Here is a 13,279-nt window from a genome sequence, read left to right as displayed (position 1 = left end):
GCCGTCGCTATGCAGCTTCGCAGTCGTCCCTCCGAATCCCTCTCACGGCCGACGATGTATTCCATGTTTTCTCTCACGGCGCACAGATTCCAGACCAGACGCAACATCCAAGCCCTGCCAAAACAGGATTTCAATGCCTCTCTCATGTGTGATACAGCAACCTCGAAGACAAGATTTTGGTTTTCTCCTCTCTTCCGTCCCAAAAGAGACTAATCGAAGGACATTCGCCGTGTCTCAGGCCAGGACGCACAAATGACATCTTCAAAACTCGTCCTCTTCTCGCTCGAAAGCGAGGTTCATCATGAACCCAGAGATCCCGGAGAACCAAGGGCACACTGAATCGGCGCTCTCCATTTCATCATGCTGAACATGATGTGGAAGATTAACACGGTTGATCGGGATCTTCAACAGAAGTACACACCAGATAGTTGTTGCCTCGGTGCGCGTTTGGTGTACGAGCTGGCACAAGGTAGAGCGCCGCGAGAACAAGAACAGAGTTGGAGAGGAGTGGCAGCTAATGCTGAGCTAACGTTTGCTGATATTCTGCGCTGGTCATGGCCCTCCGGAACAGACAAAGTGCCAAGTTAGAAGATATACTGATTTGGAATCCTTGAAGTCACATCCAAGACCTGGCATCCAAACGACATGAAGCTCGGACTCCGGCCAGTGGATCTCATCTGCTCCCAGAAGGATTCCCAGCAATCTTGTGTGTAGGCCAAAAGATCTCCGTGCTCTAGGCATAGACCTTGTGCGCTAATCCCCACAATTCGTCATCTCCGCTCTCTCTTGATCCTTGTCTCACGCTCCAATACACCAAAACATCCCATATATGATCACGTATAATGTTCAGCGTTGGAATGCCGACGCGCGGTCCCTCAGGGACGCTTACCAACTTGACGCATGGCTAGACCGTCTTTCACCACCCTCCTGTGAAGGCTCTGAACGTCGCATTCTCTTTTGGCTGCATTCGATCCGACCTGCTGTTCTTTACCGGAGCAAATAGTAAGCTGGAGGCGCGCGAATGTAGTTACTTAGAGACTCGACAACTGGACCGCGACACTTGAACCGACAAACATCTTAGGGTTACGTTCCGACACGCATCCACATTGTCCCTTGTAATCCAGTTGCTCTTCAGAGACCATGCCAGGAGGCTCGAGCGGTGGGAAGACAGGTGACACCGGCTCAAAGAGCTCGACTTGCATCGGGAAACTCGGGGGAGGTTGAACTGTATAGAGCCCCCGTGACGGGGCGAGAGGGTAGTGGACGAAGCGATTGGTACCGGAGGTCGACTCTGTGACGCGGGTCGTTTCGGCATGCAATATACAGAGATCGGCTTCAAGGAGGCTATTCAGAAGTCATGCAGAGGTTTCAAGGAGGGCTGCCAAGTGTTCACATGATGATGGAAAGTGTCGGTAGCAGGATCAAGTTGCACACATGCAGAACGCAGCTGGGCGTTCAAATTGAAAAGGAAGACCACGACGCGTTCCTTCCTATTTGGGTTAGACCCAAATAATCATTCCTCGGAATTTCTTTGCCCCGCAATATCGAATTCCCCGAGGAAACCTGCTACCCACCTGCTCTTGAATCAAGAAGACACGTTCGTCCACAAGATTCGTCCCAACATGATAGTACCTCCGCATGTAATGTGCTCTTCTCTCACAATTTCAAGCGGAACAGAAGCTCCAGTTCAGGAACTCGGTCTGAAGCACCAGCTCTGGTGAAAAGCCCTGCCACTAACTCTAAGCATATGCCCGGTTGAGCAACAGTGTCGGGAGTTAGACCTAGCACTGCTACCTCGATTGCAACCCAACAGACCGGTTCGTCAGGCCAGAGGAGCTCGCAGAGCAGCTTGAGGTTCTCTAGGATCACAGGTCTCGCATCGAACCCTTCATTGGCCGACATTGACGATATCAATCCCATGGACATTAACATGAGCGGGTAGTGATTTGCCAGTTGGAATTGCCATCCAGATATCCTGTTTAGTTTTCCCGTGTGTTCTACATATGCCACTCCAAGCGAAGGAAGTTCAAGGAACAGCAGAAACCTCTTTTAGCAAGATCATCAGCTTAGGTGGGCTCGCGGACTTCATCTTCATATCCAGAACGCGAGGCGCTGGAGATTTCCAAGCACGCTTGACTCTCACCCCAATCACGACCATTTCAGCAATTTCCATGATTGCCCACGCTGGGCCAACCCAGACCTTCAATCTCTCATTCAACGTGGAGCCATATGGACCTCGAAGCAGGACACTGACCAGCTGCGCTCTACATACACTTCGGCTTAGGAGGGAGTCTCTTGTGATTTGTGATGTGCATGACACTCTCTGGCGGCGAGATCATCTGCCATCTTGTCGAGTTCCGCAGCTAAAGCGTCACCTTCGTTTTCGTTCTCGGACTGGGCGTGTTGACCGGTTGTTCCGCGGCAAGGTAGGATTCCCGCGAGCATTTCGTCCCTCGTGGCCGAGCTCTGCGGTCGGAAGCGAGGTGAGGGCGGCGGAGTTGGTATGCTGCTGGCGGTGTACAATGTGGTCAATAGAATCACTCAACAGCGCGTGTGTAATTGACTTGGCCTACCTGGTATTGGCGTCCATACCTCCTGCTTTCCCGTATGGAAAAAATGCTCCTGGATGATATGAGACTTGAGGCGTTACTGTTCCCAGTGACTGGCCTCAACATGGTTCTTATATGTTGTGATACCAGGGGACTTTTGCGTGTGATAGGCCGTAGGCTCACTGCCCATGGACCACGGGTGTGAGTTTCATGATTACCTCTTTCGTGCGAACCCCATGCCACCAGGTCCAGGGAAAAGCATTTGATGTCTCCCTCAGCATAGCCTGCGTGCTTGCAGCGACTTGATGGCTGTGGGTCCTGGGATGAATTGAGGATTTCCAACTTGGGTCTAGACACTGCCACAAAGCCGGACTAGTGCCAGGCACAGACACCCGCCTGCAACTTGCACGGCGTCTACAAGTACCTAGGGCGAGCCCACTCCAAAGATAAGTGGCACAGGTCTTTCGAGGAAGGGGTACGACAGCAGTAAAGCAGAAGCCATCGACTGTTGGCTATCAGGGTATCTTCGCTCATAAGGGGCATTGTATCTACCTAGGTACCCTTAAACACAGGGAGATCCCCATACTTATCACCAGATACTAGTAGTCCCTAAGTAGGTGGTCACCTCGTGGTTGTTAAGCTTTAGGTATGATTGGGTGGAAGGTACGGACCGTAGGAAATACAAAGTATGCTGTAGCTGGCAATTGCGTGCCTGCTGCCTGCCGCCAACACGTCAAAAGGTACATAAACTCCTCTTATTTTTGTTTATTTGCCTCTCTCTCACTCTCTCACTCTCTCTAGACCAACAGTTTTCTCACGACAAAGCCGCTATCACCCCAAACCCGCTCCTCTAAGGCACCACTGTCACACAACCACCTCTACAAGACATGCCAGCACAGGACCCACAAAAGCCACCGCCGACACGGCACGTCATTTTGCCTTTCGACCTCCGGAACGACGCCAACGCCTTATACGACCCCGAAAAGCGAGATGCCATAAGAAGCATCTTTCCCGGAACCATTGGCATTGGCAGCGACGGGTGGTTTCTATACCTCCAGGTACACACGCTGCCGCCGAAGCCTTGGCCACTCACTGTTGCCGGACTTCCTCTCTACCTTCACCAAATTCCCGGTCAAAACCCCATGCCTCGAGCATTACCCGTCTCTCGAAAGAATGGCTCTATCGCTGAGGACCAGAATGGCAGGGATATGCAGGATTGGGAGCCGCTCTTCCACATCATTAAAAGCCACTTTGAAGAGCTCCGGGTCCCGATCACAGAGGTCATGTATCTTGGCAACGTCGTATTCATCGTCTTGAAGTACCGCGACACGAATTACAACAAATTGCCGTTCCACGCAGCAAATATTTCGTGTTCCTACTTGTTCGAAGATGAGATGGGAAGACCGTCCGCACCACATGTTCGCCGCCTTTCTGACCGAGCTCCCGGGGATCTGGACATGAACCAGTACGATACTCTACAGCCAGGGCTGAGGGTGGCTTCTAGCTATCTGCTAGACAAACCCGATGCATTTCTCGCAACAACAACTGGAGTTCTTCTGAAGGATAGAGTTGGCAACGAGTTCATGACTGTAGCCGCGCATGGATTCCCCAGCGAATGTGGCACACGGGTCTTCCACGCCTTCCCCAGCACCGGCCGCGATGTTGGAGAGCTCGTTATGGAAGTTTCGCACACGGACATCGCCCTCGTCAAGTTGCGGGACACGGAAACGTTCTCCAACGTCATGTTCCACGACGAGTTGATCGAGCAGCCGACTCAGCTCAACAAATTTATTTCTGCCAAAAAGTACCGACGCTCCGATTCTGTTTACCTGCGTTCACCCAATACAGGCTTCATCGAAGGGCGATTCAGCTGGTCGTCATTCCAAGCAGTTCCTGGGGATGACTACTCCTCGAAACAGGAATGGATATTTACAACCTGGAGCTACTTGGGTCAAGACTCAGCAATCAAGCTTCATGGAGGAATGTGCGGTAGTACTATCTGGGATGAGGCCGGAAATGTCTTGGGCTTTTTCAGGTACGCTCCAGAGGAAGGGGTGATGAAGGATTGGTGCGCCGCAACTGCTGCTGATGAGCTCATCAACCAAGGGTATACGCTCGTCAATACGAGCGACAGAGCATGAGGTTGCCTTAGGGCACTGACAGTCGGAAGAGCTTTTCACCCGTCGCCTCATGCCCGCAAAGGGCCGCTTCAACCAGTGAGCTATAGCCCATTAGATTCACCGAGGCCACCACAGGATAAAATGTCGCGAATCTCAGTGCCCATAGGACTGGAGGCGATGCTGGCGGGCCTCGAACAACGCTTCCACCAATATTGCATGTCTCCTCCTCTCTGCATAGTCAAGCATTGTCTTGCTGCTGTCACTCCCGGGAGAAGCTAAGGCCTTCTCAAGTAGTAGCTTTACTAGTGACTCGTGACCGTATTTTGCTGCCACAGATATAGGTGTTTCTCCCAAGATATTGGTGGGATTTGGGTCGGCGCCCTTCTCCAACAGGAGCCGGGCCACTGGCAGGTGGCCATTCTCCGATGCCAAAAACAATGGTGTCAGGCCAAACTGGTTTTCGGAGTCCACTGCCACCTTTCCAATCAAGAAATTGACCAATTCCTTGTTTCCAAGTTCCGCAGCATCATGCAAAGGAAACTTCTTCAGTCTCCAAGGACGACGACCTCGTCGGATGCAGATATCCCTTACGAGATGATCCTGCGGGTTAGGAAAGTCTGGGGCGAATGTTGTGGAAAATGACCGAGTGGCCCCTCGGTATGTGTGCTTCGTTTCAGGGATGGGTTCCAGATAGATAGCAATTGGTTCTCCTCCCATTTTGCATGGGAGAAGAGTATGATGAAACCTACCATGGGTGGCCCACTTGCTGACAGGGAGTTTCGAGTGGATTCCTTGACTACTCACCGTTATTCCAGTGGTCAATGGTGTCGGCTGATGCATGTTTTTTATCCCACCGCTGCTCTTGAATGCTGCTGGGGATTTCGCAAGTGGATCTCCGTGGCTGATACCTTTCCATGCGAAGATACTGTGATCATCCGAAACCCTCATAATTTCTTCCTGTAACCTTATAAAAGCATTCTTCCCTTCTCCGTAGAGTAGAGGCATATGAACGCCAAACAATCCCATCAAACAGTATGCTTCGTCTTCGACTCTCTTTGTTTTTCTCTTCGAAGCCCATGACATTTTCTCTGCGATGTTCGCAGAATCAACGCCACCTTGGAGGAAATGCAGGGGAATTCTCGTGATTTTTGATATGACCTCTCGGAGACTTGATTTGGTACCGATTTCTTGCCAGTCGCTGCTGAGAAACACCACCACCTGAGGCATGAGAAGCTCCTGGAGCGTCCACCCTCGAGTAAACCATCTGCTCTTCCTGAATGGAATCCCAGATCTTGGTGGAGTATTGCAGTGAATACCACTGGTTGTTGGAGTGTCGGCGATGCTGGACGACACATCTGCAAGATATGCGTAGCACACTATTGCTTCGTGGTACCAGCGACACATCGAGTTGATCGCTTCCGAGAGCTCGGCGCTGCTTTTCTTGTCAATGCAGCAGGTGTCGATCCAAATATACTCGAATCCGTCGGCCGCGGCTCTTTTGCACGCGTTTTTGATCTTTTGGTACCCCAGTTTGCCCTCCGCCCTGCCGGCCTGGACATCCTGGTATGTGACTTCGTCCTCGCCCCAGGTGTGGGAAAGAATGGAGTACAACGGGACGTCCTCCCCTTCAAACTCTTTGAGGTCAAGTGTAGCTGTATTGATCAGGCGCATATTGTGCAGCGGTTCCTGAGACGGCTGGACTGGAGAAAGGTGGGCAGATCTACTCTCCCTCAACCCCGAGCGCGAATCTCGGCAGCTGTCAAGTACAGAGCTGAGGCCAGGGCTATTGAACCACGATGTCGTTGCAGCAGAGACCAATATCGAACAGATCTGGAGTGGGCAGAGGTCGTTGGTTGGGCATCAGGCTGAAACTCTGACCAACACTTGAGGCTGTGCCTACTAGTATTTGGAGCTGTCGGAAAATCATTATCCCGTGATTGCAAAGAATCAACACTTCTCTCGACATACAGTCTCCTCACCCAGGTATATACCTTCCCTCCATCATCTTATGAAGGCTGTCCATGTCCTCAGAGCGCTCAACAGGAGCGTTGCCGACAGGTGATAGCTCTTGCCACCCGTAAAATGCCTCCCACAGTACCATCGGACGCATCACCACCAATGGGGCCACCCTCACCGAGTCACCATATCCTCTCAATTAACAAGCTGTACAATGGTGGCTTTGACTTTGAATGTTTTCATCCTGAGTTTTAGAGTTTATCTATCCCAATTGCCCAACCCTATCCTCTAATAAAGCTGGATCTAGTTTACACCAAGTAGGCGAAGCCATCTTAGCCGGAGAGAGTCCGTCCCTTCGACGCTTTGACCTGCCAGTCACCATCACTGTGTGCAAAAAAAGTTGAGCCCCTTTGCGATTCCTGTCTGTCTGACGTCTCTCCAACGAACCTGATATCCAAGTATCCAAGACCATTCTCCTGTCTCCATCTGCTCTTTAAATCACCGATACATCAAGATCCCTATGACCATTTGGGCCTAAACAAGTTCCAACCAGTTGTTGAGAGCAATGAGGGCGTGAGCAGACAGTGATGCCCCATGGCGTTCTTGCACAGCATCGCGAATTCGGCAAATCCCGTCACCTCGGCGAGGACGCAATGCGAGGGGTTGATGTTCGCCAGCGGCCGATGGGTGGCCCTGGTCACCTCCGACACGAGTTGGACTGGCAAGGTGAACGTCCGTTGTGGCATGACGCGCAACTCGATGTTCCTGGCTTTGTCGAACTGCTTCCATCTGGTGCTCAGAGTGTTGCATTTCGATGAGTCGCACCTTACTCTCCATCTCATTCCCCAATTGGCTTTGTTTCTTATCCGCGCCGGCTTCCGTAACGGTTCGCCTCTCATCATCCGCATCAAATAGATCGATCACCAGAACGTGTGGGCTGTCTGCACCGCTGACTTGATCAGCTCGACCTCCCGCCTTCACACGCAACTTCTTGCTTCTGGCGCGACGCTTGCGAGGCTGACAATTTTGACATGGCTCAGGGCTGAATCTCATCTGGGGGCGAAGCTTTGGCTGAACTTTGCGACAGCCGCTGTTGGGGCATTGAATTTGTACAGACGAGTTTTCACGCGACTTCTTGCCGCAGTCGGCGCATTTCCACTCGATTGCTTGGCGGTAGCACATGGTGTATCTTGGAGGTTGGCGGATTGGAAAAAATGCCGTTCAATGGAAAAGGTTGATGGAGTAGATAGATGGCAAGTCGGTCAAAGTATGCAAGCGTGCCGGCTAGGCAGGAGATGATGTTGGGGATGGTGATATGGATGTTTTGGGGGAGTTGGCGTTTGCTTTTGATTTGACTGTGTCAATGCCAATGCTGAGGATGGTCTCAATACTGGAGGTATTTGTTGCAAGAGGCCAACAAGAAGACGATATATCCAATTGAAACAGTTTCTGGATACCTCAAGATTGGTTTGAAGATGTTTGAGAAACAACAGCAGAAGGTGATATGGAAGGTGAAAAGGAAGACTCCCTTGAGCTGGCAAAAAAGAAAATGGGTGTGGGAAAAAATCTTTGCTTTGCACAAACGAGCTACGTTGAGAGAGAGAGAGAGCATATCAATAAGCCAGAGAGATCATGTCTATTCATCACCGATTCACTGTGACAGGGTCCCAGCCGCCTTGACGGTGACAGTGAATGAATGAAATGTCTCACCTGAACAATACCATGGGTGGCTGGCGACAGGCAACGCCTTGTTCATCTCTCAGTGACTGTCCGGTACATGAATCCATTCACCACCGGCCCACAGCCAGTTGTCTTTGTTGAAAAGTTATCTGATCAGTTGAATCAAAGTGAAGTGATGCGCGTGCTACCCTTGCTACCCTGAATGCTATTTGTTCTTCATGACCACTCCCAGGCGTTTCCTTGTTCGTGTTGAGGGAAGTGAGCCGAAGTGAGCTTCAACTCAAAGTGAAGGGAAATTCAAGGGTGAGCGGGAGTGAACCAGTGGCTTCCGGTTGATCAACCATCTGTTTGCCTTTTTGACTCATTTGAGGAAAACACCCATTGTCCCCCAGCCGCAGGGGGATGGTCTCTCGCACGGGTCAATGCTGGCTATCCCCGACTTGAATTGTTCTCTACTCCATGCTGGCTGGCTGGCGGGCTGACTGGCTGCATGAGTGGAGGGAGGATACAGAGCTCATCAACTGTGCCAAGATGGGGGCGGAGCGGGGCGGAGACCCCAAGGCCATTTGATTTCTAGGCTTGGCAACATCTTCCCCCGGGGTCCAAATTGGTGAAGCAGTCGTGTGTCAACGACCTTCACACAGAGACGGTCCCGTCGAGATACTCTACTTGTCTTCCTGTTTCCTGCCCTTTCCAAGTCTTCCAAACGGGTATTCTCGCCCCGAGCCAGCGAAAAGGAAGTAGTGATGAAACTCCACCCGAGGAAGAGTATCTGTCCTCCCTTCCATGAATCCACCCCTTCTGCCCAGCCCTTTGCCTTTTGAGTCTAGCACAATCGCCTCAACTCTTCACCCCACGCCCTGACCTCTTGGACCGTCACTCCCAACTGCTCCTCCATCAAGCCGCCTTCCCTGATGACTCCTTCTAGCTCCTCATCATTCATGCTCAATAACGCCTGCTCCAACATCTCTCCGTCAACCACTCTAAACGGCTCATCCTTTTCCAACACCTCAGTCTTCATCGCACGGAACTTGCTCCAGGGCATATAGCCTGGGGCCTGCACTCGATTTGCCAATGCCGACTGCAAGGTCAGAAGCACGTTCATGAATCCCGGATTGATGGTTGCAAGCATGTATATCGCACCCTCGATGGTCGCGAGGAATGCCCGCGGAGTGACAACCGACCCCTCACGCGGGACCTTGGCAGCGACCAGCTTCTCTGCACCACCATAACGCCGACCATCTGGGTTGGAAAAGTCCTCGTCCTGCTCGGGATTCTTTGCGTGGTTCTTTCCGTTCTCTCTTGGGGCCGTCGGAGTTATTGTCAGAGGGACAATCTTATTGACTACCTCGCCTAGTCGGAAGTCCCCCGTAACTTCCAGCCGGCTGTTAAAGCCACTTGGTCTACTGCCATTTCTGGTTTGACGTAGCATGGTCAAGTTGCCTTCCATGTCGGCAAGAACCCATTCGTTTTCCAGTACGATTGAAGTCGCCGAGGACCAGACTGTAGCAAAGTGGCGGGATATCTCCTGCAGCGAGTAACCTGTTGAGGAGGAAGAATCATGGAAGACTTGAAGGATGGATAGAGATTTCATTAGATCTGCGACCGCGATTGAGGCGGGACCATTTGGAGTGGCGGGCATGACGGCAAGAGACAGCGGGTTCGTCGAGGTGCGGTAGGTGGCCAGCTTTTCCAGTTTGAGGGAGTGGTCTCCTCTTGTTGATGAGGGCACGAGACCGTAAAGGACGACCTGATCACGACAGTCAGCTGCAGGACCTGTAATGGAGGATTGAAATTCACCGTCTTCACTAATCCCGCCACGATCTTGCCCTCACACATGGCTAGACTTCTACATGCACCCTTGACCTGGATTTGAGTGACTTCTTTCAGCCTGTTCTCTTTGTTGACCTCGTAGACGAGTATTCGGCCTCTCGGACACTCCTCGCCAGATTCGTTCTCCTCAAGAAGGCTTGTTCCTACCACAAACATCTCTCCGTAAGCACGAGATTCGTCCTCCATCTCGAACGAGCCCGTCGCAACAATGCACTCTACCAACTCTTTGTCTTGCAGATCTATCGAGTGCAATTCCTTGAAGCTAACCTCATCCGCAATCTTAACGGAGCTCATCGTTACTTCTGCACTGTCCTCAATGGCTCGACTGACACACCCCATCGCGAACATCTTAGCCTTGGGTTCGTAGGTGAGACATCTTACTGTCTCACGAACAGGAAGCGTCTGCAATTGAGTCGTTCTCTCCGTACCGATCAAGGCCAGCTTCAGCTCGCTTGGAGTCGCTATAGCAATAGCCTCGGGATATGCTTCGGAATTGAAGCTACACACACGAGAGGCACTATCGGCGTTTACGGCTGAGTATATGATGCGACCTTCAGAGGAATACATCAGGGAGGGCTGTTCGCATGAAGCGAATATATTGGACAATCCTGATAGGCGATCCTTGGGTAATTGTTTGAAGAACACGGGCTCTGTTCCCAGTAAGATCCTCGTCATGCCGGACAGAGAGTTCTTCAAGGAGTCGACTGAATACGTCAGAACTGTGCCGTCAGCCATTGCAACAAACAAAGTCAGAGGTGCGTCAGGCAGGACCTGAGCAACCAGGACTGATCGTGGAATATCTGTCCCCGGGCTGCCAACCATTTGTGATTGGAGGACGTCGAGGGAGTGTAGGTCGAGAATGGCAATAGAGGCTGTTTGCCAGAACGAGACGATACAGACGTTACTCTGTGAGTCTGGTACTGATACACCTGATACTTGTGAGTTGGGTGAGAAGGTCTTTGAGACGGTGGGCTTAGCCTCGCTGGTCGCGACATGGAAGACATGGAGAGTATGACCACCCTCCACTAGGAGAAGATGGACTGAATTTGCACTTGCAGCCGTAATCTTCGCCGCAGCATCGGGTGGTTTCCATTCCAGTGTCAGCATACTCGATTCAAGGTCTGTGATTCGAAACCCGGTCTCATAGACCTGGAGTAGCTTTCGACCGGGAAGATTTGTCGCAAGCAGAGTTGGCTGAGAGAACTCGAGATGATGAAAGTCGTCGACTTCTTCAACTGAGGCTTCCGCATCGAATTTAAAGATTCGCGTCTCGTTGACGAAAGAAACCAGCAAAGTATCTTGAGCGTCGCCCAGTCCTGTTGAGCTCAAACCCCATAGGTCGATAATGTGAGATAGCTCGCCAATAGTGCCGATCTCTTCCAGTCCAACACCACTCCTCACACTCCGAATCGTACCATCCTGCCAAGCTCCAGAGGCTGTCACTATCCTGGCCTGACCGGAAGAGAATTCGGGAGCTGCGGCGCCTTCGGCACCTCGACCCAGATCCATAATGGTAAAGTCCAAGATAGGAGCAATATTCGGGAATGTCTGCACGATACGGACTCCTTCCTCTTCGATATGCACAACTTGCGAATCGCCCGCATGTGAACCGATAAAGACATAGCCTTCATCGAGATATATTAAACAAGAGGCCTTTGAGGTGACTCCAACAGGATCAAGTCTCCATGATATCACTTCGGAAAAACTGGTCTCAATCATCAAAAAGAATAATTTGCCGTAGTCATCGGCGAGGAGCCATCGTCGGTCGTCGACGTTGGTCCAACAAGTCCATATCGTCGAGACGTCCGCTAGAGGCTGAGTAATGACATTACTTAGGTCGCGGTTAACGTAGCGAATGTTGTGGTCGCCTAGAATCAGGAAGCCTCCGTACGGGACGGGGACGGGAATGAGATGGCTCACGCCCTTGTCGAGCTGGTCACCCTTCAAGTCGGCCACTCTCTCCAGATCTGCAGATGCCTGCTCCCCACCAGGGCGGTATTTGAGCTCTTTCAGCGCCAATTGTGGGTTCTCCAGATTGTCTTCCCACAAGATAGCCAGCCTCGGATTGTCTTTTGAGTCAGGATCCATTTCCAGGAAGGCGGATGACCTCGTCAACAACTCCTCGACCCTGACCTGAACCGGCTCACCGAGAGCCCCAACCTGGGGAGCGGCGGTGCTCTCTCTTTTCACCCGTTTGTTGGAGGGTTGAATGAAAGGCAAGACTGATATGACTCCATCGTACAGTTCCAAAGTCATGTATCGCCGGGTCGGGTCCACATGGCATCTGTCCGCCTCTTGCGAGCTGCGAAGAACCTTGTCCGCCAGATCGACATAGCTCTGTTCTGTTTGTAACTGTTTCGTCTGCGCGTTCCATGAACAAGTGAAGTACTGGTAGCGATCGGTCCCGACAAAAAGGTGGTCGGTCTTGGAAGACTCGGGGCGGAGCTTCTCAAGGATGGTGATATAGCCGTAGACGACCTTCGTGTGCAACAGGCTCAAGCCTTCTGGTCCTTGCTCGAATATTTGGAGTCGATTCGCTTTCCTAGATCATGCATTCAGCGGATTATCCTGTTGACGAGGAGATTCGGAAGAGTACTCACGCAACAATGAGTGTGTCAACGGCGGGCTCTAGGAAATTCAATTTGATAGCATGGCGCACACCACTAGGCGGGTGGATTGGTACAATGTAAGACATTATGAATCTTGGTCACGAAGTCGCGATCTGATGGAGGGGCAGTACATTCGCAACTCATCTCCCACGGCAAGGCAATAATGAGAAATGGTTTGTGGTACAAGACAACGGAGAATGAGGCGTGAAGGTCGATACTGCGTACTCGTGGCCGGATTGAAGCCTCAGCCTCAAGGCTCCAGGGTTGTGAGTGGTTGTGAGTTGGTCATGAGTGATTCTTCCGTCAATGTGCCTGGGTGCGTCGCTGAATCCGCAGACTCGGAGAAGCGCAGTTTGCGGGATGCGGAGAAATTGTATTCAACGACAATCGACGCGAGGCGCGCACCGCTCCTCATAGGTACCCAGTACAGCTTGTAGTGCACAGATTACCTGGCACCCACCTGGGAATTTAGAAGCTACTAATATACCTAGATAGTCAAGGGCACGGAAGACTTCTTTTTAGTAGTGAGGAT

The 13,279-nt window shown here is 51.6% G+C and overlaps 4 protein-coding genes across 4 annotated transcripts; 1 reads left to right on the top strand and 3 right to left on the bottom strand.

Annotated features, from left to right (window-relative positions):
• Nucleotides 1–3,436: 3,436 nt before the first annotated feature.
• Nucleotides 3,437–4,690, top strand: Z520_01995 (uncharacterized protein; the record flags this gene model as incomplete). The annotated part of the gene is made up of 1 exon (XM_016772509.1): nt 3,437–4,690. One exon carries the CDS (start codon nt 3,437–3,439, stop codon nt 4,688–4,690), a length of 1,254 nt encoding a protein of 417 aa, XP_016635979.1.
• A 132-nt stretch (nt 4,691–4,822) lies between these two features.
• On the bottom strand, nt 4,823–6,340 carry Z520_01994 (uncharacterized protein; the record flags this gene model as incomplete). Its single annotated transcript, XM_016772508.1, has 1 exon — nt 4,823–6,340. One exon carries the CDS (start codon nt 6,338–6,340, stop codon nt 4,823–4,825), a length of 1,518 nt encoding a protein of 505 aa, XP_016635978.1.
• Nucleotides 6,341–7,159: 819 nt separating this feature from the next.
• On the bottom strand, nt 7,160–7,807 carry Z520_01993 (uncharacterized protein; the record flags this gene model as incomplete). The annotated part of the gene is made up of 1 exon (XM_016772507.1): nt 7,160–7,807. One exon carries the CDS (start codon nt 7,805–7,807, stop codon nt 7,160–7,162), a length of 648 nt encoding a protein of 215 aa, XP_016635977.1.
• A 1,324-nt stretch (nt 7,808–9,131) lies between these two features.
• On the bottom strand, nt 9,132–12,833 carry Z520_01992 (uncharacterized protein; the record flags this gene model as incomplete). The annotated part of the gene is made up of 3 exons (XM_016772506.1): nt 9,132–10,055; nt 10,106–12,680; nt 12,739–12,833. The coding sequence occupies 3 exons, from the start codon at nt 12,831–12,833 to the stop codon at nt 9,132–9,134; spliced, it is 3,594 nt and encodes a 1,197-aa protein (XP_016635976.1).
• Between the last annotated feature and the right edge of the window lie 446 nt (nt 12,834–13,279).

The sequence above is a fragment of the Fonsecaea multimorphosa genome (genome assembly GCF_000836435.1).
Source record: "Fonsecaea multimorphosa CBS 102226 unplaced genomic scaffold supercont1.3, whole genome shotgun sequence".
Lineage (NCBI taxonomy): Eukaryota > Fungi > Ascomycota > Eurotiomycetes > Chaetothyriales > Herpotrichiellaceae > Fonsecaea > Fonsecaea multimorphosa.
Note: the sequence above shows the minus strand (reverse complement) of the source record. Positions and strands in the feature narration are given on the sequence as shown.